This window comes from Epargyreus clarus, unplaced genomic scaffold (assembly GCF_041222505.1).
Source record: "Epargyreus clarus isolate Ecla_fem2 unplaced genomic scaffold, WU_Ecla_fem_2.2 ptg000005l, whole genome shotgun sequence".
Classification (NCBI taxonomy): domain Eukaryota; kingdom Metazoa; phylum Arthropoda; class Insecta; order Lepidoptera; family Hesperiidae; genus Epargyreus; species Epargyreus clarus.
The window spans coordinates 9468833-9493495 of NW_027332213.1; the positions used below are offsets into that span (position 1 = coordinate 9468833).

Consider the following 24663-nt stretch of genomic DNA (forward strand, 5'->3'; position numbering starts at 1 on the left):
ACCATATAAAATATATTTGTTCATTTTGTACTTAGTCGTTTCCTATGTAGGTACCTATTAGATTTTGCTTAGACGTCTACGTAGCCAGGATGCGGATCTTGTAGATCCAGTCACTTCTCCAAGGTCCCATACGTATTCGGAACGGATAATGTCTTTCAAAAGTAGGCACACTGTGTAATTATTTTAAAAATAATAAAGTCGAGCAACAACGATAATTTATCAGAAAAGAAATTATTATTGAACGATTAAGTCATTAAAAGTAATTTTGAAGGCAAACAGGTAATTTTAATGATAGGAAGCCTCTTTAAGATTTTACTGGGGCGGTACTGCGCATGACACTGCTCTTACCTATCTTATAGTTCTTCTTTTATAGGTGTGACACCTCATACCTATATCTTATGGCAGTCTTATGATAATTATGTGGTTTTGAGTTCCCTAAGCATAAGCCTAAGTTTTTAGGGATAGTTACACACCTATATCATGTTGTGTTATGACTTATGAAGTTATGGTTATACCCACAGGTTATACTTATCATTAAGGTAGAGTTATAGTATAATTATAGTTAATTGTTTAAAAATTAGGTAATAAGCGGCTATGGCAGTAATTTACAAATTATATTACCTAGGTAGGTACATAGGTAACATATTTTACTCGTAACGGTTTAAAAGAAGTTATGTAATAAGTGAACAAGTTTAGATTCCTTGAACTCTACCAATATGTAGTGAAGCCTTGATGTTTGACATATTGAGCGTAGCGGCATAAATTATATAGTCTGTGTGTAGTTGGTAGGTAATGGTACGCAATCAGATGCCTTTCAGTCACGGACGTTATGGTTCCGGTATTTAGTGATTTACTAGTAGACCGAGTGACTAATCGACGATCAATTAAATGATAATATGTTCAGACATGGATAAAATCGATGGTTAGATATGACGCATTTTTAGTATCTACCTTGTAGTATTTTTTTTTTATAATATAGGAGTAGCAGACGAGCATGCAGTCCATCTGATGGTAAGTGGCTACTGCCGCCCATGGACACCTATAATCAACCCCAGATAGAATTAGATATTCCTACCTGAGGTCGGCCATAGATGCGCTACTCCTGAGGACTAAGATGGAATGCCTCGGAAAAGTATGTCTCCCTTACTACACCCTTCAAACTGTAACAAAACAGCACTTAACACTGCTGTTATAAGGAGGAAACAGGTGTGGCGGTGGTACCGCCGGAGTTGAACCACAAAGGGTTCTACCACCTTAAAAATAAGCCACAAAATGTGATATGTAACTGTATCTCTATAAAAAAATAGATACTAGAAAATATGGACTTATTACGAAGTTTTAAATGTGATAGTGTCCACGCTTTGGGCCGCCTGTACCACCATCGTGGTGGTCAACGTTTACTTTAAATATTTTAATCAAAAATAAATACAATTCAGGATGGATAAATTATTAGATATAAGGTATGATAGGTATATGAATATATTTTTGAGACAATCTTTTTTAAGTATCGTCATTAGTATTCTAAGTATTCCACTACAACAAATTTAATACCTAATTATGTATACTTATAATTTTTATCTTTTTCATTTTCACATGATTGTAGGTAAATAAATGGTGTGTGCATAATTGTGTTCATACTAATTATGAAATACTATAAATATGGGTAGGTAGTATCTATTTAGTAATGTTTACCATCGTGATGTTGCGTTAATTTCACACGCGTTGGTACATTTAAAGCACGAATAAATAGAGCAATAGCTGCTTAATGACCACTTTGAATTGATGATCTCGTCGTATTTATAGATACTTATTCGTAGAGAAACATTTTATCTGAACTGTAGCTGAAGTTTAAATACTTACCTACCTACTATCTACTAGGTTTATGCAATTCCAAAACTTATAGATTAATTTCTGTTCATATGTTGAAATATTAGACTTATACCGACATATAGCTACAATCTAATTAAATTGTAGGTATGTAGATTTTTACCAAGTGTTATAAGAATTATATATTATAAGGTATAAGAGTTATTATAAGTTATAAGAGTCCGCTAGGCCTGACCCGTGTGTACGGAGCAAGCATCCGCTTCGGCCTAGGTGGGCATCGTGCTACAGTGCAACACACCGCATGTTGTGAAGGCGAAACTCACTTTGAGAACGGGCGTCCGCCGCGTTCGAGGCACCCTGCGCACGCCCCGTGTAAAAAAAACTATTTTTTTCAATAAAAACACAAAAGCGTACATTTACCAGTTTTAGCGGACGCCATAAGAGTACATACAATTCTCATATTGAAACTGACAAAACGATACATATTATGGCAAATTTAATGATGAATTTCCTAATTACTATTATAGATATATATGTAGAGTATATTGAAGAATTTATAAACAGTTACCCAAGAAGAAGTTTCGCGGGTAGGTACCTACTTAAGGACAGAGGTGTCCCCTTCTCTGATCAAACGATTGCTAGACCAGTTCTGATGCAAACATTGTACTAGCACCTAACTATTTAAGATTTATTTTCCTTCGGATACGCAACAGGAATTTAGGTAGTGAAAGTAAAACTATGTTACGGTGTTGAGCCTATTACGACTGATGTTTAACTTCGTAACTAGAGTGAAGTAGGTTCTGATTGTCATTATTTTAATACTTAGTAAGATAAAAGGTGCTAGCCTACTAGTTGCACGTATATTAATTCTGTGGAACACTTTAAATGTAATCTTAGGTAACATGCAACATTGTTAGGAAAACAGATACATACCTATACTGTATTTGTAGTCAAAACGTCACATTGCGTATTTAATATACCTACCTACATACCTATACCTAGGCAGGTACGTATCAAAAAACTACTACATAGGAGCAGGTTGATGCTATTACCACTTTTATTTATTATGACGATTATAATTTGGTAATTATTAGAACCGGCCAGTGTTCTACGAAGCAACCTAGCGTAATAGTGTTAATTGAACTTATGATTGACATCTCATTTTTCTTTTGTTTCAGTAATTCCAGCGATAGCACAGTCTATAACGATCTCTCCGAATGGTAACAGTCCGGAAGTTAAGATGGCAGGAGGAATGTTGTCCGACGTACCCTTAGGGTTCGTTCCAATAAGTTCTAAGTCATCTAAAGGTACAAAGAGTGACACCCACTCAGGCAAAAATTTAAATACGACAAGACTCTCGTTAAACGAAAGATATCGAAGGCTGATACCATATATGACTTTTTACTATGCTAATGATGCAGCGTCACCAACTGAGGATACGAAAAATATTGAAGTTGAAAAAGCACAAATTGTAGAAGCAGGTACATTTAATGAAAACCAACGTCAACCAAAAGTTATTTATTCCTCACATAGGCATAATAATATTCCAAGATATCAAGGAAATCGATTGACTCAGCATAATATTGCTTCAGCAAATCCTTCAAGATTTTATTACAAGGAAGTTCCTGTTTTATATCAGAACAGTCCTAAAGTTTCTTCAAACTATAACCCGTTGTTACTAGACCATAATGTTTTAGATAATCAGGACAATAATTTTGTGAGGTTCATTCCAAAACAAATAAAGTCACCCAGTGCTCCTTTTACACCAATTAATAGAAAACCAGCTGTAAATATCTATAACAGTAATGACGCGGCTAATGTACAATATTATATTTTTGAAAAGGATCCAGTACCAAAATATAAATTAATACCCTACGAACAAACTCCACCTATTAAATATGTACCTGAAATTGAAAATGTAGACTTATCGAAAAAGCATCCTCCGTTAAATCTACCAAAAGAATCAGTCTATATTAATCAAAGACCCGTCCGACCACAATATTTTTACGATAGTGTTAATACTCAGACACCTAAGACCAGGAAGCCACCGACCATAATATCCGAAAGTTATTATGAAAAGAGACCAACTTTGTTAGTACAACCAGTAATAGAAAGTGGTTTTAGGCCTATTATTGGCTCATCAATATTGACAACTGAAACCCCTACGTATGTTGAAGCTCCCACGCAGTCACATGAAGCTCCACTTACCTCAGATCTTGAACAGAAAAACGGCACACCGTTAACAAATTCTTTACCACTCAAACCAGTAGACAACGCACAATATCAGTACGTGGTTGAACAACCGACACAAAGACCGGAGGAGAACAAGCCTTCTAATACGATTACTCTAGCAGATCTTTTGAACTCTTTGCAGTTGAATAAAGCTATTCCTAAACCAATTACTAGAGAAAATATTGGATCTTCTATTAGAACGTTATTACAAGTACTGACTGCTTTAAAAGCAACACCACCGCAAAATGATGTTGATCCACCAGTTTTAAGTACTCCAAAGCCGTTTGAAGCTCCTGTAATTCCAGCAGTGACAACGATTAGCCCTGTTCAGAGCACTTTGGCATCTGAACCAGAAGACACTGATTTCCATGAGGAACCGTATCTTGCGCCCGTTCAAACTCCGTCTCAACATTTAGATGGTAAGTAGTATCCATGAGCATTCTTCAAGCATTTGATTAAGTAGGTATATCACGTTTGTAAGTACTATAACAGATTCTTTTTTTAATTTCAGATTATCCATTGAGTGGAAGCACCAGTCAGCGGTTCCCTCTGCCTATTACATCTGACGATGAAGGTGGAACTCCAGGACGACCGGGAGTTGACTATCCAATTCTAACTGTGATTCCACCGACCAAGTTTAATTGTAAGACCCAGCGCTATAAGGGCTTCTTTGCTGATCCTGAAACCAGATGTCAGGTATCTGTTATATTTATTATGACTTTATGATGATTCATTTTAATATGCTGAAATAAAGATCCCTTACGATTAACGTTTTAATTACTTGTTACAGGTTTGGCATTACTGTGACTTAAACGGTGGTCAGGCATCATTTTTATGTCCAAATGGTACTATATTTTCACAAGCTGGCTTGACATGTGACTGGTGGTTCAACGTCCGCTGTGCCTCTACTACGCAGCTTTATGTATTAAATGAGAGCCTTTACAAATATATTCTGCCTCATTCACCAAAGTTTCCGGAAGATTACAGTGGACCACTGGTTGACAAGTGAGTACCTACTCCCTCTATGGAATATGATAAGTCAATGCTACGTTATTAAGTATGTATATGTAATTTACCCTATTAGTTATATAAGTAAGGTCCTTCTGCTTTATAAAAGTCGTGTTTTGGTTTGGTCTCTTGGTAACTTTATTTTCAATGGTAGTAACATATCTATGATTAATCTCAGGTATAGTCCGCGCCAAACTGCTAGTTCGCTCTGAAGTTGTTGCGAGCAGGTGTAGTCATACAATTTGCTATGGCGACGCGATTCATTTCTGTATTCAGACTGGACTAGCAGTTTAACGCGGACTATACGACTCTTTGGGGTCCATTGCAGATGTCTGACATCTGCACTAATGAATTTCATGAGGAATTTATGTTCTCTGGCTGCTTTGATAAGATAATTAAGACAAATATATTGTAATATAATAATTAATTATTTCAGATACCTTACACTTAAATTCAAAGAGATGGAAGAACAGTTTAAGAAAAACAAAAATAAACAAACAGCAAAAGACAAAGTCGACTCCAATGAAGATGATTCCAGTGAAAATTCTTCAGAGGAGAAAGACTCTACTGTGTCTAGTACAGATACAAGTTTAAACAGTGACAAGAGTGTTGAGAGTGACGTAGGCAGAGCAGACGTAGTAATTGATTCACCAGGTACCAGTGGAAACGTCGAGAGGCTACAGGAAAAATAATCCTCTGAAAATTGACGTTTATCATTTGTATATACTCGGATACAAGTAATGTGTGTGCAATTTTCATTATAAACAATTTTATTTATGAATTGACAGTAAAACACTATTAGAGGGGTATTCGTCCAGAATCGATAACCTTTAAGATGGTTGTAATTCAATAAGAAACGTGTAAAATTATTTTGATGTGGATAGACATAAGAAATCTGTGATAGTGTCAAGTGTACTTCAGTAATAATATACCCTAAGGATTAATGTTTGTGTAGGTATGAGAATAAAATATTAATTTATTTCTCTCTGAATACTGGCGCGTATGATACATACATACTTTTCCAGAATATTATTTATTGAATGTGAACTGCATGTATATTGTTATTCTTAAGTGTCGTGTGAATTTCTTACTAATTAGTATAAATGAATTAAACTTGCCATAATTTGCCATGTTTAATTTCAACATTGATCTTGTCTTTAGTAATGGTCCACATAGTCATAATTTATTTATTTACAGTTAAAATTACTTTAAGTTACCAAAGTAACAAGTTGATTTCTGTAATTTTGAGTGCATGAAATAAATCCAAGATTTTTGTGGATCTTTATACTACCTATTGAGAGAAACGAAATGTCAAGTATTCAAGTGGTTTTAAAATATTTTTATAGGAATGATTTATAATGATTACACGTCAATAACCGTTACATTGGTAGAACAAGGAATGTAATCTTCTGTAATAATATGTAGTTTATAAGATATTAGATACTGTTATTTGTACCTAAATGGAATGTGCCAGTTTAACAGTTAACGTTAAGCAAGTTGGCAGATAGAAGAACAGTTATCTTTATGTGTTAAAATAAATTAGATTATGTGAATTTAATGCTTACATGTAAATGAAAATAGGTACTAATTTATAATTTTGCTTCTCCAAAATAACTATTTAGTTAACTTCGTGGAAAATCTACTTAGTCGTGTAAATACCTACTTATTTATAATTAATAATCTGAGTAATATGTTGATTCTAAAGGCTGGTAGGGGTCAGAAAATAAAAATTAGATGTTCTCTTACTTTGGTTCGTTTTTCCAATGTACCTAATACCTACCGCCTACTTATAGTGATATTTGTGCAATGTATTAGTGGTTAGTAAGGATACCCATATACTAAGATGTTACTGACCAATGTATAAAAAATAATGAAATTTCATTTGTATGTGTTCGTGTTAGAACAAAAAAATATGAATAAAAATAATGTAAATTATAGAGATTGGTATTTTTATGAGTTTATTTACAGTATAATGCTTTAGACTACTTTTAATATAATTTTTTGATCAGAAATTCATAGCTTTCAATAGCACTTTGGCCTTACACATTGATAATGCAACTTAATTATACGTTTGAGCTTCATTATTATACATTAATTAATGATAATATTTAGCTAATAAAATAGTAACCAAATTGTTGTTTGAAGTCATTGATATACATACATACATTTTTAAATTGGGACTTAATAATTACTGAGCTGACTGTAACCTGGTCTAAGCTAACATTTAGTTAATGAGTAAAGATAAAGTTCGCGCCTCTCCGAAACATTATTTACAAAATAGTATGATAGATTATATTATGCGTGACATTATTATATGAGTACATTTATATATCATAGAACGACAATTAGTTGGACCATTTAAAGCTAATGTATCTAAACACTTAATGTAATGTTAATTTACATTTACAATATTTATACAAAAATATAATTTGGGGATGAAATAATTAAGTTTAGGTAATAGATAAAATGGCTCCAATATTCGCCAGACGTGTTGAGATATTTTTTATAAATTTCGTACACGTTTTTTATAGTTGATTAATGACTACACATTTTAATCTAACATTAAGACTCATATATGTACAGACTTCATTCCAATATCATCATCATCAATCACAAGTTGTTGCCTTTCAGTCTTTAGCGTTACCTTCCTTAATTAAGCACACACTTGTTTTTATGTTATGTACCTGTTGAGAAGTTTTAAACCTCTCCTTCCTATCGAGATAACACATAGCGTTATTAAGCAATTAAGCACAATCCATTAATTCCATTAGTAATATACTTTGACATATTTGTAAGAGTAAAATATACACAGACAAGGATATTCATATTAATGAAAGCTAAATTTACATTTACAGGATTGGTAAGATTTCTTTCGTATCTTTCTGTTTATTCGTAAACGTATGTGAGGAAAAATAAATTGTTATGAAGAATTTAAAGAGAGCACATGATTTATGTACAGGTATGTTTTGATTTTTTTTACCGAATTCATTTAATTTACCCTGTTAGTGATAACATATTAAATACGATACTTAACTACAGAACAATAAATATTGCACGAAAACGTGCAGTAAATAAGTATCCCTAACCATGTATAGACAAATGTAAATGCGCGTCAATACAACGATAAAACTACATATTACATACACACAACAACGGAAATATACCGGTGGTGGTGGACCGGTCTCAGTAGACGTGACGGCGGGGTCGGCGGGGTCGGGCGGCGCCTAGTGCTTGAGCAGCAGCGCGGCGTGCTTGAGGCGCAGGTGCGAGCGCAGCGTGTCGATGCGGCTGTAGGTGGCGGGGCAGTACGGGCACAGCGAGCGCTGCGCCGTGTGCGAGTGGAAGTGGTGCCAGCGGTTGGACACCTCCTTGCCGCACGACTTGCAGCGCCACAGCGCCGTGCTGTCGGCCGCCGCCACGAACATGCTGTGGTACGAGTACTGCGGGGCCGCGTGCGCGCGCTCTGTAACCAACCCGCGATGCCCGTCACCGCCCGCTACCCTCCATCCTCTACATCGGGCTAGTGCGGCTAATTCGTAGTACTGTCGCACGGCTAATGAAATTGTTGTCCTTCATTAATCATTTTATTCTCTATCGGTAACTCGTTTACTGGCAAGTGTCACGAAGTAGCTTCACGTTCGGTCGGTTTGTGATAGCGAGGGTAAATCGGAGCCAAAGATTTTTATACTGACTAATTTCAATTATCTTAATATCTTACAAGTAATCTTTAAAAATTATTTACACGATATCCCATCTGTAAATTAATACGGATAGAATACGATGTTACTAATAATTTCAGCTTTATAGCTATTAAATCTATCAATTAATTAACATTGGCTCAGAAATAACTGCTAGGAACATATTATTACGTCGTATATAATTGTGTACATAAAGCTGAAAAACAGTAGTCGCCGGCACTAACACGCATTTGCTACGCAATATAATAACAATAACCTTGCAGCATGTACTTCCACATATATTTTATGCATATTAACATTCAAAAACTACTTTTTAAAAAGGTGTCTTAAACAGTCCACACATAATAAAATCAGCAATCCTTCCAGTTAGAACTTTTTGTAATGATGTTGAATTCTCAGCAAGACTCGTTGAATGTTTTTGTTTTAATAAAGTAAGATTTTATGCAGCGACTAGAAGCATTGCTGTGATGGAACATCGCCGGCCACCGTGTACCGAGGCCCACGACTGCCGTGCATTCTTACTTACAGGGTACATTGATAATTGCAAATGGGGAAAGAGCGCGTGACACGCACAACTGAAACTACACGAATTGTAACATACCACAATTTAATGTAAAAATTAGTAATAAATACAACAGATAAATGCAGGAGTTTGCAACATGTTAAAATTGCATTACATAACATCAAACAATGTGAAAAAAAAATTGCATTAACTGCTTGCATAAAACAAAAAAAAAACTATTTAAATTAAACTTTTAACGGAGGCATCAAACCAAGACATAAAAATATTCATAAACAATAAGTCGTCCATAAAATTCATGTAAAAATATAACAAAACTGATTATCAGTTGTTAGGTATACGATTTGACACCCCCTACCTATTAGTAATACACTATTGTGATACACGACACTATAACAAATTGGCTAATATTATAAAGAAGAAACAAAATAACCATAACTAGACCATCGCTATCCTGAAAATAACCATATAGCTCATCCTGCACTCCATTGATTTCAAATTATAAGATCACATGATTGTGATATAAAGGTAAATTTCATTATATTTTAAATTTAATATACAATAAATTGGAATATTTAATTAGATTGGCCAAATAAGTGACTAGGTCCGCAAGACCTCATTTTCATAACACTAAATTTAGTAATTCGTTAACCTTATGTGTAAATTCCATATGGCATAAAGTTAGCTTTCATTAAGTCCAAATACGCGGTCACCGTATAATTATTAAGTTGCACACTTTTTGAAAGCTGAAAAGAGATCAAAGGGAGATATTTTCTGAGCCAAACGATGTGATACTCCAAAATATTCTGGCCAGACACTATCATAGTATCCTAACCTAAAATATCTAAATAAAATTCTATAATTACTAATCAATTAATTTGCTATAGCAAATTCAATATTTAAAAATTGGTCTCAAGTGATAGTAAAATACAAAAAAATGCATTGAATTAGATGAAGCGCCTGACGCGGCGGTGAACCGGACCGGATAGCTATGATCTATTCCAACAATAGACTTACTTGCGCGACAATAAATTATTAAACAGTACATAACTATTACGATTGGCAGAGGTAAACAAGCTAAATCCTTAATATTACCAGCTATAAAACCTGTACATCACCGTAACCCAAACTGCTTTCGCTAGGTAGAAATAGAAATTAGGAGTAGTCACTTATGTAAATACAATTAGGTAGTTACTCTCTTTCAAGTCATTAATTATTTTAAAATATCCTTTAGTTTGGTTACGTAATTAAATAACTAGTAATATTGCACTGAGTATGAAATGCTATCAAATAATAAGCGCCCACTTTATTATGAACGATACAATATAAAAATCTTTAATATACTTAAAAGTAAATATAAATCTTTGTGGAAGAATGTTTGGTGACTATTATTATGTATTCTAAAAGGAACGTAGGAGCTTGATATTTAAGTGGGCTCCCATATTCAATAGACAATTGTATAAATCTAGTATGAGTTATGACTATTTTAAAAAATTGCACAAGTGAAATTGCATGTTCACAGCTACTAAACAGCACTAATGCCACAACTTAGGACGAGATGGGAAACGATCGGATCTGCTAACTGGATGCGGTCATCTTTTGGACCGTCGACGAACATTTTACGGTCTTCGTAGGTATATCGATTCATTTACAATGGCGTCTTATCATTCTAGATACATTAGTAAATTTTAAAGGGTATGAAAAAAATTAAGGTAAAATCTCGAGTGATACTGTAATCTCTAGGTATGTAACGACGTATGTATATTACCCGTTGACCAGACAGATGCGACCTCTGGATGCTAGATGCCTTACATTTATGCAAAGTAACTAATCATTAAAACATTAATATTACAATAGGAGTCGAATCGTAGCGTGTTAACACTCAGGTTCTAGCACCATTCCATTTTATCACATTTCAGTTACCGTACCACTCTAAAGTGTTTAGCTAAAAATGTAACAATCTTAAATCTTAATTGAAAATTACATACATAAACGCTAGGTTAGTCCCAATCGTAAAATGCCAATATTAGTTAACTAAATGCGCAACCTCGAATCGTTCCTCCCTATCTAAAGTAATTGAAAGAGGCCGAGGAGCCAAGCACCGACCGCTCGAGCCTTTGGGCCGCAGGGCCCGTTACCATAACTAAACACCTACCAACGATAAAATAATAAAACTTGTTAACATTTAAGATGTATTATTACCTAATCGTCAACTGAATATAAACGAAATCATTGTTACTATACGATGTATCAATAAAAACAAACAACACTAATAAATCATATTACATAATAATTATATAAATATAAAATTATTTAAATCAGACAATAGAATATATCTAAGTATAAAAAAACAATCTCCGTAAATAGATCAACTAGTCTAGTATAAAAATCTTTTCGTATGTTTCCTTAGGCGCTATCCGTTAATACATCACAAATCCTTAATAATTATCCATCTTGCAAAGGCCTCATAGAGTTACAAATGCATCTACACTGAGATTCAGTCAATATTTATATGTCGTTGACCAACGACAGATCACAATCTCTTGCCAGTCCTCAATAACCTGTTCCCATTCAGATGTCGTTCCGCACCACCCATAGGATTTAATAACATAAATACAATTAGCTACAGGAAACTTAAAATTTCCTATCTAACGAATAAATATAACAAGACAATGTCGGCCCGATTGGGGGCAACCGTTAATAGCCAGCATCACTTCGCGGTCGCACCGCTACTCAATATAGTGTATATTCTTAAATAGCTTAAGACTTCTATCGATACAATATAAAAAATAATATGGTAATAAAATTAACATCATATTATTGCTTTTGCCCGTTCCCGTATAGCGATTGGTATAGAAAAAAAATTTGCTTACCTACTTACATACCCTTCGAGTCATAACTTTAGTAACGTCGACTTAAAGGTTTACAACTTTATGCGGAATATTACTAGTTTAAAATTTCCTTACGCGGAATCTTATACAAGGTCACACTGGGGCAAGTCAAATGCACAACCGAGACAATACTAAAACGAATCGCCCGTCGGGGGCTACGTTAAGAACTCAATTTTAAGGCCCGCTTAAGTAATAGCACTTCAGCTTAATCCTAAGTAGGAAATAGTTCGAACGCGAGACGGTCCGTTAAAATTTTGACACATCATCGAGGACAGTCTGGGCTGGCCGGGCGCGCGCTCACAGAGCGTCGAGGCCGAGCCAGTACATGGACAATCAGTCGAAGGCCGCGTCCAGGTGGTTGGTGAAGAGCGGCGCGTGCGCGTGCGGCGCGTGCGCGGGCGCGGGCGCGGCGGGCGGCGCCGCGGGCTCGAACTTGCGCGTGTCCGGGTTGTACGCCGGGTGCTTGAACTTGCAGTGCGTGCGCAGGTTGTCCGAGCGCGTGTACGTCGCGCGGCACAGCGGGCACTCGAACCGCCCCGGGAAGTGCACGTGATAATGGTTGCGGATGTGCGTCACCACCTTGCCGCACAGCTTGCAGCGGTGCAGGTTCAGCGCGCCCGTCACTCGCTCGAACGTCAGCCGCATGTGCCAGCCCTTGGAGCCTGCAACCAGCCACCGTTCACTCCATACGCTCTCTCTTCCCCTCCCCCCCTCACCGTCTCTCTCTCGCGCCCCAACGCAACTCTCACGCTTTGCGGATCGACACCGCGTTGCGCTGCGGTGATTTCGTTATCGTTGTGACCGACGCGAACGTAGAGATGCATTAGGCGGTTCGTTAGGTTTTTTAAACATTTGAAGATGACAGCATCTTAATAGAGTACTAAACTATTTTTTCTGCAGCATTTTTTAAACTAAATGGAACAGGCCTTATTTTATTGAAAGAGATACGTTATCACAGTAGAACCTCGAATTTAAGACTAATTAATAAAGAATACATGGGAATGTTTACGATCCATACTTTTATTTATAAATGATATATTAGAGTCTTTCATGATTCTCCAAGTTCTACTGTAATGGAAAATCAAGGTTCTCTAAAAATAATGGCTGACTCCAATGTTTTTAGTAAATTAGCACTATGTATAATAAGAAAAAGCTTAGATAATTATTTTTTTACGCTATGCTATAATGCTCTTCCTAGAACTATGAATTAAAAGCGTTTATCAACGAGAAAGAAAGTTGAGAAATTATTAGAACAGAATTCAGAACTTATTACGAAAAGTAATGAAAGTTCAGTAGATCTTCATGCAAAAATGAGTCAATGATATCGAAGAAATGGTGTTTGTTATTTGTCAGCGTTATTACATTTGCATGAAATGTTATTGAAACTGTCACCAAGCCTGTATATAAATTGCGATTTTTGAGATATAGGTCTGCTTATATAAAGAAAGCATGGAAAGAGGATGAAAATGAAAAAGAAAAGAAGTAAATAAAAGAATATATTTGCAACGAACACATTGTAACGATAGATTTAGGTACAAACTAAATAGTAATTAAAAGGTAAGTAAGGGAAAATAAGTTAATATTAGAAATATTAAAACGAATGTTCCTTAAAATACATTAGCAAAATCAGTCTTTCACTCAGCAGACGAGTAATGTCACCTTTAAACACGGCTACAAGGAACATTAAGAGATCATTAAATTTAAAGTTAATATTATTAGTGGGTCGGGTTTCATTTATACTTCAACATAGGTTCTTCTAACTACAAAATACATTAGATACGATGATTTTAGGCGATAAATTAGGATTTTAAATTATGACCACAAATGTTAAAGATATATGAGACCCGATCCTCATTCACAGAAAAAAATACTGTCAGGTAATTAATATACACACAAGTTAAAAATCAACATGTTATTAACAATGTAAAACCCTAATTATGCTGTGAAACAGTTTATTTCCATTACAAATAATTGTTAATATAGAAGCGAAAATCCAGAATATGTAAAGCATTTTATTATCTAAGTAATATTTTAAAAAGGCACGTCGTTTATTCTGATTAAATGTGTGAAAAATACACTCTGATTTTCGCTTCCATTTTAAGGTGTAAAGCCAGCAGTTACTTTATGTGCAAATATTTCGCAAGACATAATTATGTTTAAATTAATTATTCAAATAAATAACACTGTCTAAAGTTCATTGTGATTTTTTCTGTAAATTATTAAGACAGTAATTAAAACAATGGGATTTGCTTCCGCTTTATGTTTTGTTGCTTTTTTTGTAACGTCTTTGCACAATGAGACAGTACATTTTCTAAAATAATTTAGTCCAAAACGTTTTTGAATACATGTTCTATAAGAAAATGACTGTAAGCCTTTCACCTTAATGTTGATACCTAATGAATATTTACTATCACAGAAATTAGGTATAACAGAGATTCTCCGGTGCATTTTTTAAAAACATCACCTTTAAATAGCAAAAAACTGCTATTATTCCCAGCTCCCAATATTAAGTTTACAATTTATTGCGAAATACAAAATTTGTCGAATGATATTTCAGCGAAGCTGCAAGTACCAACCATGGCACACCATCCTCTCTATGAGCATTTAGACATTCAAATCATTATTTCAATAAAATACACACACCACACCTTACTTCTAATTACAAAATGATAATAGTTAGAATCAGTGAATAAGCCTCCTATGTGTTAGACTACTAATATTAGTAATTTAAGTAGTTTTAATCGGGATTGCATACATATAGTTGTTTGAAAAATATAGAGCGTAACCGTTTACAAAATTGTCCTTGAAATTTATATCAACTGATAATCCCTGGTAGGAATTAGAACCTACACATTTGAAGATTTCAGCATTTTGTTTGAATATTCGATAAATTGCTCGATCTGAGTACATTCCAGTGCTTCATTCGGAGATGTCTTTTCAAGTTGTCGGCCCTGGTCAGAGTGATGGGACACAGGGGACACTTGTGCTGTTCCGGATTATGAGATTTCATGTGTTTTTTTATGTTGCTTACGTGTTTACCACATATCGAACAAGACATAGGGCCACTGTACAATTTTTGTTTTAATCCTATTTTAAAACATTTAATTAAATTTTCACTATTTGCTATGTTGTGGCAGAAATGATCCTGTGGTTTACTGTTTTCATCAACGCCATAACTTTCACCTGTAATATATGTAGTTTTTCTTCACATCTTGTTTTACTTTAAATATACATGCTATTTCCTAAAATATCGAATTCTCGCTATACCTGAATCCAGTTTAAATTTAGCTGACAATCTTAGACCATTTTACATGCAAACCCTATCCCAAACTAAAACTTCCTTTACACTAAAACTGATCTAGTATTTGACATACAATTAATTAATCTTTTTCGCACGACCTATGTCCCTCAGGGGGCGCCAAATCATCAGAATAAACACTATTCCTCACACCGATTTCTTCAAAACACGAAAAAAATATATACTATAATAAGCATAATGGAAAATTAAACTCAACAAGCGTTAATGTATGATCGATGCAAATTAGAACAGAATAAGAAGCCACAATACTCATGGCATGCTTTTAATGTTTTAACATGCATTCAAGTGTGTGATGCCTAAAATACCAAGGAATAAAATAATGATATAAAAATTCATTGAAATTTTAAGTAGTGCTTCTTCGACAACTCCTTAGTATTTGTAAGCAGCTTTTATATTATTGCGAAACAAAGCAAACCAAGTTACCAAGAAGCATTTCAAGGGGGTTGTTACTAGTTAACACTTAAGTCACCAATTAATGTATTGCAATCAATGTTATGCCACAAAGTACACTCCACAAAGGAATTTAAGTATATGAATCTAATTACAATTTGAATACAAGTGTGGTATAACCCTGACTACATAATACATGTATAAAATTCAACAGCTACTAATAACTTTTATCAAAAATAAATTAATAACACGGACCAGGAGAAAATATTATAATAACATTAAAGTATGCATTTCTCGGGTATTCAAATTTTTAAATTTAAATGTTATTGGTAGCTGTCAAGTAAAAGGGATAAGACTCACCATCAATGGTGTCAGTTTGATCGGGGTGGGGCTGGATCAGTGGCTCGCTCTCATTGCATTCGTTGGTCATGTTTTGCTGGCTCAGCATCGATGCCATTTCATTCACTCCAATTCCCTGAAATATTAGAAATAAAACACTTGAATTATATAAATGTGCTTCGAATGACATACAATATCATAAGAATTCGATATTACTGCTCTTTTTAATCATAATTTGTTTAAAGTCTGTATTTAGACTTTTTTAAGCACACTTTGAGAGTAAAGAAGTATATTTTTTTATCTGTGATCTTAGGTTCATGCGCTTTACTTTTTGAATAAATCCTAATCTTATGTTTTATAGTAATTGTAAAAGAGTATCCATGATGACATATTCTATACAGAAACATTTTATTTTTTAAGTTTTAGTTACCTTCTAAAATTTCACAGGTAAAGTTTTTTTTTGTTGCAGGGACGAATTCGAAACAAAACATACAGGTTAAAACATATTTTATTAATTAATTGCGATAATGACCATGACTTATATACTTTAAGTAACATTTAGTTTGTTTTTAAATTTAAGAAGTAGTTTTACTTTTTAACGTAATTATATTAGGTATATGAAATGTTTTTTACACAAAAACAATGTAACTATTTACAGTTACTTAAAATAACACATTTTTAAATGTCAATCACTGGATGCAATCTTTACTTGATCACTTTGAGAATTCTCCCGCTCTTCACAGAATTTATGTGATTTACTCTTATTATGATGATTAATAATTTCAAGTCTGAAGTTAGCATTGCCTTCTACAAACGACGTTCTATGCGAATTGAGTTCATGCGACCATTTTCTACAATATCGGCAATACATAATGTTTTTCTTTTTGTCATAATCCAGCCAGGGAAACAGCGCAAGCCAAGTAATTCGAAATCGGCCCAATTTCCTTATGCTTGATGGAGCCGTTTTTGGAGGTGCTACGGAGTTTGGCTGGATTGGTTCCACGAGAAGCGTCGGGAGAATAGGTTTTGTTGTGTTTATAATAGGTTTCTTGCATAAATTTGTAGGATCGCTATTTCCGTCATTATCTCCATGTTCCACTGCGAGCTGACCACCGACAGTCTGCGAGAGAAGGAAAGGATCTGCTTTACTTTAGCGATTTTTTTAAACAAAAGCGCTATTAACTATGATGGATATCATCAGGCAGATCCCTTCCTTCCCTTGCCTTTAAGATCAAATAAAGTAGTTTTAACGCCAGAAGAAAAAGATCGTCCTCATGTTTAATGGCATAGGAGAAGATTTGTAAAATTTTATTGAATAACAATCGATAAGCTGCTTTTTGTTTTTCCGTTTAACGCTATAAAATATGAGGTGAATTTATAACTGTATGATGTCACAATAAGGGTGATACGACGCGATGCCATAACCTTAGTGGCAACACTGCCGCTGGGTTGACGCTGTCATTGCATATGTTTAGGTTTTTATGTGCTTTCACACCGCGCCGCCACTAGAGCGACCAGGTGCGGTGCCAATGCGACAAGACACCATGACGGCGTCGTGTGTAAACATTCTAACGTTTACACACAGCAGATGGATGACTAGTGATGTGCTAGATCATAAAAATATCCGTTAATACGGGTTTAAACTTTTTTGTTGAGCATTTTATAAGTACCATCACGTCATTCGATTTGCAGTCTGAGTTCCCGTTTCGATAATTTCGTGTATATTTAAGACAGAGATAGATTTATATTCGCGGATACTGATATCCGGCACATCACTAGCCCAGTCGTGTTCGTTCGCACTGACCGACAGGTGCGTCTGTTCGAACGCGGGCGGCGGGTGGTGCAGCGGCGCGCGGGGGTCGTGCGCGGCGTGCGGCGCGTGCGCGTACATCGCGTCGGGCTCCTGCTTCACGTGCGGCGTGTGCGCGGGCGAGCGCGCCGCGCGCACCGGCGTGTGCGCCGGCGGCGGCGTCGACGGCTCCGAGCCGGACCCCGTCGAGCCGCCCTTGCCGACCTTCACGTGCGCCTGTGCAAACGCTACGTTCAAACACACCGAAAACATGCCAGATTCCAAAAAAATCCACTTTTAATTGATTTCTAGTACAGGATGTTCTCCTGAAATCAGATTGCAATTATTATTTATATTACATAACATACAATTAACACCTTTAGAATTACAATACAAGTTCAACTATCGTTAGACTAACTTATGTACAAAAAAATGCGTTATAACTGGCAAACTGTTCAATGACATTGACTCGTCTAATTACCGTGAATACCGCTAAATGGAAGTACGAGTAGTTTCAGGATTATTTTTTTTCTTATCAAGTATTAGCAAAGTTAATGTAATTCTAAAGATGTCAACTGTATCTTTAATGCAGATATAGAAAAAAATCTAAAAATCGCATACAGAAAAGTTTAAAAAAACCCTATATAAAAAGTACTAAAATTCGCCGCATTGCATCGATTTTATTACTTTCGGTACCTCGTAGTGGCGGTAGGCGAAGTCGATGTCTTCCCGGGGCAAAGCGGAGTTCTTCCTGCGTCGTTTCTCGGCCGAGGCGTGGTGCGGCGGCAGCGCGGGCGGCTGCGGCGCGGGCAGCGGCGTGAGCGGCGCCGCGTTGTGCGCCGCGGGCGGCGTCGCGAACTCCGCGCGCGACGACAGGTTCTCCGCGCTCACTGACGGCGTCGACCTCTCCTCCGGCTGCGAACGGCCCGTTACGCACTTTTTATACGTACAAGTTATATACTCAAACTGATCGATCATACCATCGATTTGAAACAAGAATTAAGGTTCGTTTGCGTTTACAGACACGTACTGTAGGAGACAAAATATTTTTCTATATAATATAATATATTGTATAGAAAAATATTAAATATATACAATATTATTGACAGGCTTGGTCCGGGTTACAAAGTTACATTAATAAATAATTATGGCATTACACATTGCATAGGTTACTATTTCGTTTGCCACAACAGCACACATGTGATACTTTTAATGTCTGTAACGTAAAAACGAAATTTATTGTTAACTGTCTTTTATTTTCAACAAATTCAAGCTATTTTTATAAATAAAGCAAAATTTATTCTATCTTAGTTTTTTCTAATATTGTAAATATAAACGAACATTATGTTTTTTATAATTATAACTGTTATAATTCACACATAACTTCAACACTTATTTTCCCTGATCAAAACATGTGCAACACACATGAAATGAATTTTAAAGGAATAAAAATCTAGACATATTAATCGATTTTGATAGCATCAAACAGATTCAGTGACCTATATAAATATTCTGTTTAATGATTATGTTTACGATACACGCATAGATTAGAACTAATCTATGGATACACGTTAAAAATTCTGGTAGTTTTTGCTTAAAACAATAAAATAAATATGCTGCAATGTTTGTATAATACTCTGGAAATAATTAGCGGTATTTATTGTGAAGTCTAGATGTATATCTTAAAGGACAAGTTATAAATTATATTTATTTAAGATAACAAATTACACAAAAGCTTATAAACGTGTGAAATTTAACACAACCGAATCTACGAGCCGATTTGTCACACGCGTATTTATATAACCGGTTTGTAAACTAGTCTATTATAAATGATGCACGTGTAAATGTTTAAAAACGCGAACGCATAGTGTATTATGGCGGTGAAATTAATACATAAAGTAAGAAAGTCAATCGAGCGGTATCGGAGTCCGTAACACGGGCGTAGCGGTTTTTTGATGCTCCCTCGTGTCCTACTCACGCATAAACTTATTAAAAGTAAACTTCGAAGTATTAGTCTAGAAGTTTAATACTAAACTTTGAATTGCGTGAATTATAAAAAAAATGTAACTTAGAAGTGTTGGAATTAGTAAATTATTTATTTAATATTTTTTTTAGATACTACTCAACATAAAGAAAAGTAATTAAATTTTTATTTAAAAAATACATTTGTTTGATTTTGCCAGTAAATGTTGCCTGGTCAAAATGAATCTAATTTCAATGCGGTTTTATTTATTACATTACTGTTATGTGCAGATTATATAATGAATTTAGGTTAAAGTACAATATATAATTTATGGTCGACATTAGGTTCTTACAATAAAATCACAATGCAAATATATTGTTATCATATAAAAAGTGAAAAATCTTACTGTATTACGTTTGGAATACAAGGATTTTTATATACATTTAAAACATTGTGAGAAGAAAAAGAAAAAAATAGCAAATATTTATTTTTATAGACTTTTTTCATATTATTAAATCGAAATTGTCATGAGGTACTTTATGAAACAATATTCTATACTTCTTATTTATCATTATCATATCACATCAGGAAAATATACACCAAAAATGTATTATGGCAATACTTTGACAACCATTTTGTCAAAGATTTCTCAATAGGTTTTAATATGTGTAGGTAGGCGAATTTGCCGTATTTCTCTTTGAATTATACAAGTTTCTTGTTTGTATCATAAATAGGAGTATTAAATAATAAAGACTAAAAAATATATAATATAATAAGTCATTATATGAGATACTACATTTTTTTTTCATTTATAAAATTGTGATTCACATATATTTTATAATATCAACTTTAACTAGTTTATAAATACTTGTTTAATATATCATAACTTTGGTTTATTGAAAAATAATTGGTGCCGTAAGTCGTATTAATTTATGTTATAACCTTATAAAGGAAAAATTGATAAAGTAGTAAATATTGTTTGTTTACTTATATTTATTTATTTAACAAACTAAATACTATTTTAATTTGTATGATATCTCACCTTAGGATTCAATGTATTGTTTTCTGTCAAACCCCTTACTTGTAAACTTTCAGCAGTCTTTAGGAACATCGGTAGCATATTTTGGCCAACATTTACCTCACCCTGAAAAAGAATATGATAATCACAGTAAGGAATAAATAAATTGTTACTTATTAATTTTAAATATGGACATTGTTCTTACCTTATACATAAAGTCTAAAAGTGACTTTATCTCTGAAAACCGCACATCTTTCAGGAATATAATTGGGTGTGGGTGTGAGTTTTGCATAAATATGCTTTCAAAATATGGGGAACATGCGGAGAGTATTGTCTGGTGTGCCTAGAACAAAAAATGTACATAATAATATATTCTTGAATAGGATACTTAAAACAAAACAAATGCATAGTTACGAATGAAGGTCTTCACAGAAGAAATCATTACATTGATTCTGTCTCTAATTAGCGTTTTTGTGGTCTATTCATATTTTAATTTAGCCGTTGTTTGCCTACATTTACTAAAAATAGTTGTCATACATACAGTAGAAATAAATATAAAACCTTAGTGCCTTAGACATGCTGCTCAAAATATAGTCAGTACATAACTTTGTTGAAATTTAAGCAAGTTTAAATTCATGCAACCGACCAAAATACTAGTATATACTACTAGTTCACATTTCTAAACCCTAAAACTTGCAAAACAAGAGCCATAAAAATTAGAAAGTTAAAACATGCAGCTCTTCTGCAGACTCCTACCTAAACTATTCACTGTCGACCTACAAAGTAAATTGCATTTTATTAGCATAAACTTTAACTTTCATAATTGTACATTTTAAATGGAATGTGAAGGAAGTGTCTGGCCAAGTGGTATTGACCTTTTAAATCTGCCAGGCTCTATGTTCATAGAAAAACATTGGACGTTAACTCTTCAGATTGTCTTTTATTTATATGCCCTTTATTGTTCAATGTATTGAATTATATTACTTAACACGCAGGTGTAAAATAAAGAAAATGAGGAAAAAATATTTTTCTATAAAACATGACAAAAATATCAATATTAATATATACTCTAGTACTGGTATATTTTTTTCATTAATAAATAGTTCATAAACCCACATACTTCATATAAATTATGTCTTTTATATACAAATCCTCATAACAATAAATACACCTAGAAGAGGCACTGAAATCTAAAATACATATAGTAGTTACTCAGTTTCAAAGTTTATTATATGTTAATTGCATTCTAAATGTTTTTATATTAAACAACGAAGCACAATTTGAGTAAAAATAACCTTGTAAAATTAGCAAATATTTAAATATTTACAATGTGGACTGCCTTGGCTTAATAGCTCGTAAGAAGGAATATTTGACACTGATGGCTAAAAATATTCTTTATGCAACCATGAAACATTAAATAATTTTTGTAATAATATTGTGTTGAGCAGTCCTATCGCTGCTTATAATTACTATGTTTTTATTTAATTAATACTTTTATTTTTATGAAAACTAAGTAATTAAGGGGTACTGTTACTGATAAAATAATATTTGATTCATCCATTACGTTTTAATGTCAACATACTCAATTGAAAGCATTCCAAATAAACATAAGATGCTAAGATCATTACTCAAGATTGTTTACTATTGTATGCAATTTGTTGTGACATAACAATAACAAACACTAACATGTTAATAATCATGTGTAATTCATAGCATCCCTAGTAGTAAATAATGTAATTAATAAATATAATTATAAACATCATATAGCTAGAAATAATATCTGCTACATATAACGATAATGTTAGAATGGTATCTAGTTCAGTAATATATTATAATGTGTAGGATTAAATGCTTTACTTATAATTATGAAAAATATATAAATAAATTTAAAAATACTTACTTTGACTGTCTCCCCATCACAAGCAAGTGTGACATCGCACAGAGCCTCTCGTTGCAGCAGGCTCGCAAGCACATCAGTCAGATTGTTTGGATGGTTGTTCCAGCGCAAGCAGAACTGCTGGTCCATTGTAGGTGCTAGTGTCAACGACCGTGCTGAAAATTATCGTCATATCAATGGAAGTGCTAGTACATATGTTTATGCTCATTCATATACAAAAAAAAAAATATGTGCAAATATTGCAAATATTTCGCGAACACTGAAACTAGCACGAAGATAAACACATACTCGGCTTCACTAGACGACCAGAAGGTAATTACACACATGCGCCGTTTATCAAATTTACATTAATGCCATTATGTACAAAAAATTGGCGGCCATAGGGCCTAGATAGTAGAGCGGAGAGATAAGTGACATCAGCGGCTCGAATTAATAGGGGCCGCGGGCAGCGAGCTTACTGTACTCCACATTGACAGTTAGCCCGCCGAGTGCCGACACATATCTACTTGTTGCATGCTTTGAACGAAACCCATACATTATGTAATTTAAGTCCAGGAGGCAGACGGCGGGGCCACCGACCCTACGGGATGCGAAAACCTCTAGTCGTCTATAAAACGAGTTTAGAAAAGTAGTACCGCTGGCCAAAAAAATCGCAACATGCTGACACCGTTATAATCGCCAAGCTGGATGTGCCAGTTGCTAATTCCAAACGCGTGGTTTCAGGAATGTGAAGATGCACCATTATTGTCGTTATGGCTCACTCCGCGTGCCTGGAAATTGATGATCGAAGGACGAACGGGATTTCTAAACGCGTAGTTGTGTCAACTCTAGCTATTCGTAGCGCCATTTGCCGATTCCGTATCTCAGAATCTTAGAATTATCAATCAACAACGAAATTTTCTATTACACACAATTAATTCACAAACACAAACAAATATAAACTTCAAGGCACGTATAGTCAATAATTCCTAACTCACCATTTGCAAAATTTTTGCCATCACAAACGCCACCCGACCCCTACCTTGCACTGTCTTTTTGACCACACACACATCTCGATTTCCGTGTTCACTCACGGCACCTCACGGCCTTCGGAATATCTTTCACATCATAATCGGCCAGTATTCGCAACGCGAACTTCATACGTTTCTATCAGGCGCGCTAAATTTAAATTTTGCAACACTGCTTGTCGCTAAACCGGGCTATAAGAACTTAACAGTGTCAATTTAATACATTAGATGTATTGAAATGAAAAATATTTTACAAGGAAATAACCCATTTGAGATAAAAATGGAACATTTTTGTATACATCTATTAATGCAATTTCTTTGTCCATAGATACTGAAATGAGGTTATGACGCTAAAACAAAATCGGCTTGTGAAAACATTTTGCCAAAAACTACGAATCTTAATCTTTATCGCGCATAAATGCAATATTTGTGTTATAAGTACCTTTTGGATAAAATTTATTTAAACTCAAACGTTATTTGGATAATAACATTGGCCTTGACATTTTCGTTATCCGAAATTTGCACATCCTTCTGACTTTAGCAGCGCCATCTAGAAAAACTTTCAACGCGGAAGAAATAGCAATGTTGTTGCCACATTACTTACAAAGATGGCGCTTTGTACCTTGGTAACGTGAAATAGTCGTATTTCGATAGGACAACGACCTTAAAAATATTATTTACTGTAAGTACTAAACCTAAACTGGTTATCTAGCACTGAGAGTTAAAAACTAAATTATGTGTTTAATAATACGTGAATGGCTGATG

The 24663-nt window shown here is 34.5% G+C and overlaps 3 protein-coding genes across 6 annotated transcripts in view; 1 reads left to right on the forward strand and 2 right to left on the reverse strand.

The window, feature by feature from the left end:
- Positions 1-7004, forward strand: part of LOC140742269 (uncharacterized) — a 28253-nt gene extending 21249 nt beyond the window's left edge. The window contains exons 2-5 of the mRNA XM_073073120.1: positions 3006-4478; positions 4571-4755; positions 4850-5064; positions 5504-7004. Coding sequence (XP_072929221.1) covers positions 3006-4478; positions 4571-4755; positions 4850-5064; positions 5504-5759 — 2129 coding nt within the window. The 3' untranslated portion in view covers positions 5760-7004. The remainder of the gene's footprint in view (positions 1-3005; positions 4479-4570; positions 4756-4849; positions 5065-5503) is intronic.
- A 112-nt stretch (positions 7005-7116) lies between these two features.
- Positions 7117-10903, reverse strand: LOC140757839 (sex determination protein fruitless-like). Its single transcript, XM_073093710.1, has 2 exons — positions 10869-10903; positions 7117-8637 (listed from the first exon to the last, which is right to left on the reverse strand). The coding sequence occupies exons 1-2, from the start codon at positions 10901-10903 to the stop codon at positions 8292-8294; spliced, it is 381 nt and encodes a 126-aa protein (XP_072949811.1). The 3' UTR covers positions 7117-8291.
- LOC140742270 (uncharacterized) lies at positions 9356-24029 on the reverse strand. Of its 4 annotated transcripts, none has more exons than XM_073073121.1 (8): positions 23869-24029; positions 22895-23046; positions 21200-21337; positions 21019-21120; positions 18710-18928; positions 18029-18250; positions 16246-16360; positions 9356-12838 (listed from the first exon to the last, which is right to left on the reverse strand). In XM_073073121.1, exons 2-8 carry the CDS (start codon positions 23018-23020, stop codon positions 12510-12512), a joined length of 1251 nt encoding a protein of 416 aa, XP_072929222.1. In that variant the 5' UTR covers positions 23021-23046; positions 23869-24029; the 3' UTR covers positions 9356-12509. The 4 variants fall into 4 exon arrangements, with proteins under 4 accessions (XP_072929222.1, XP_072929223.1, XP_072929224.1 ...); XM_073073122.1 differs by lacking the exon at positions 23869-24029 and adding an exon at positions 23527-23847; XM_073073123.1 differs by lacking the exon at positions 9356-12838 and adding an exon at positions 13656-15359.
- Between the last annotated feature and the right edge of the window lie 634 nt (positions 24030-24663).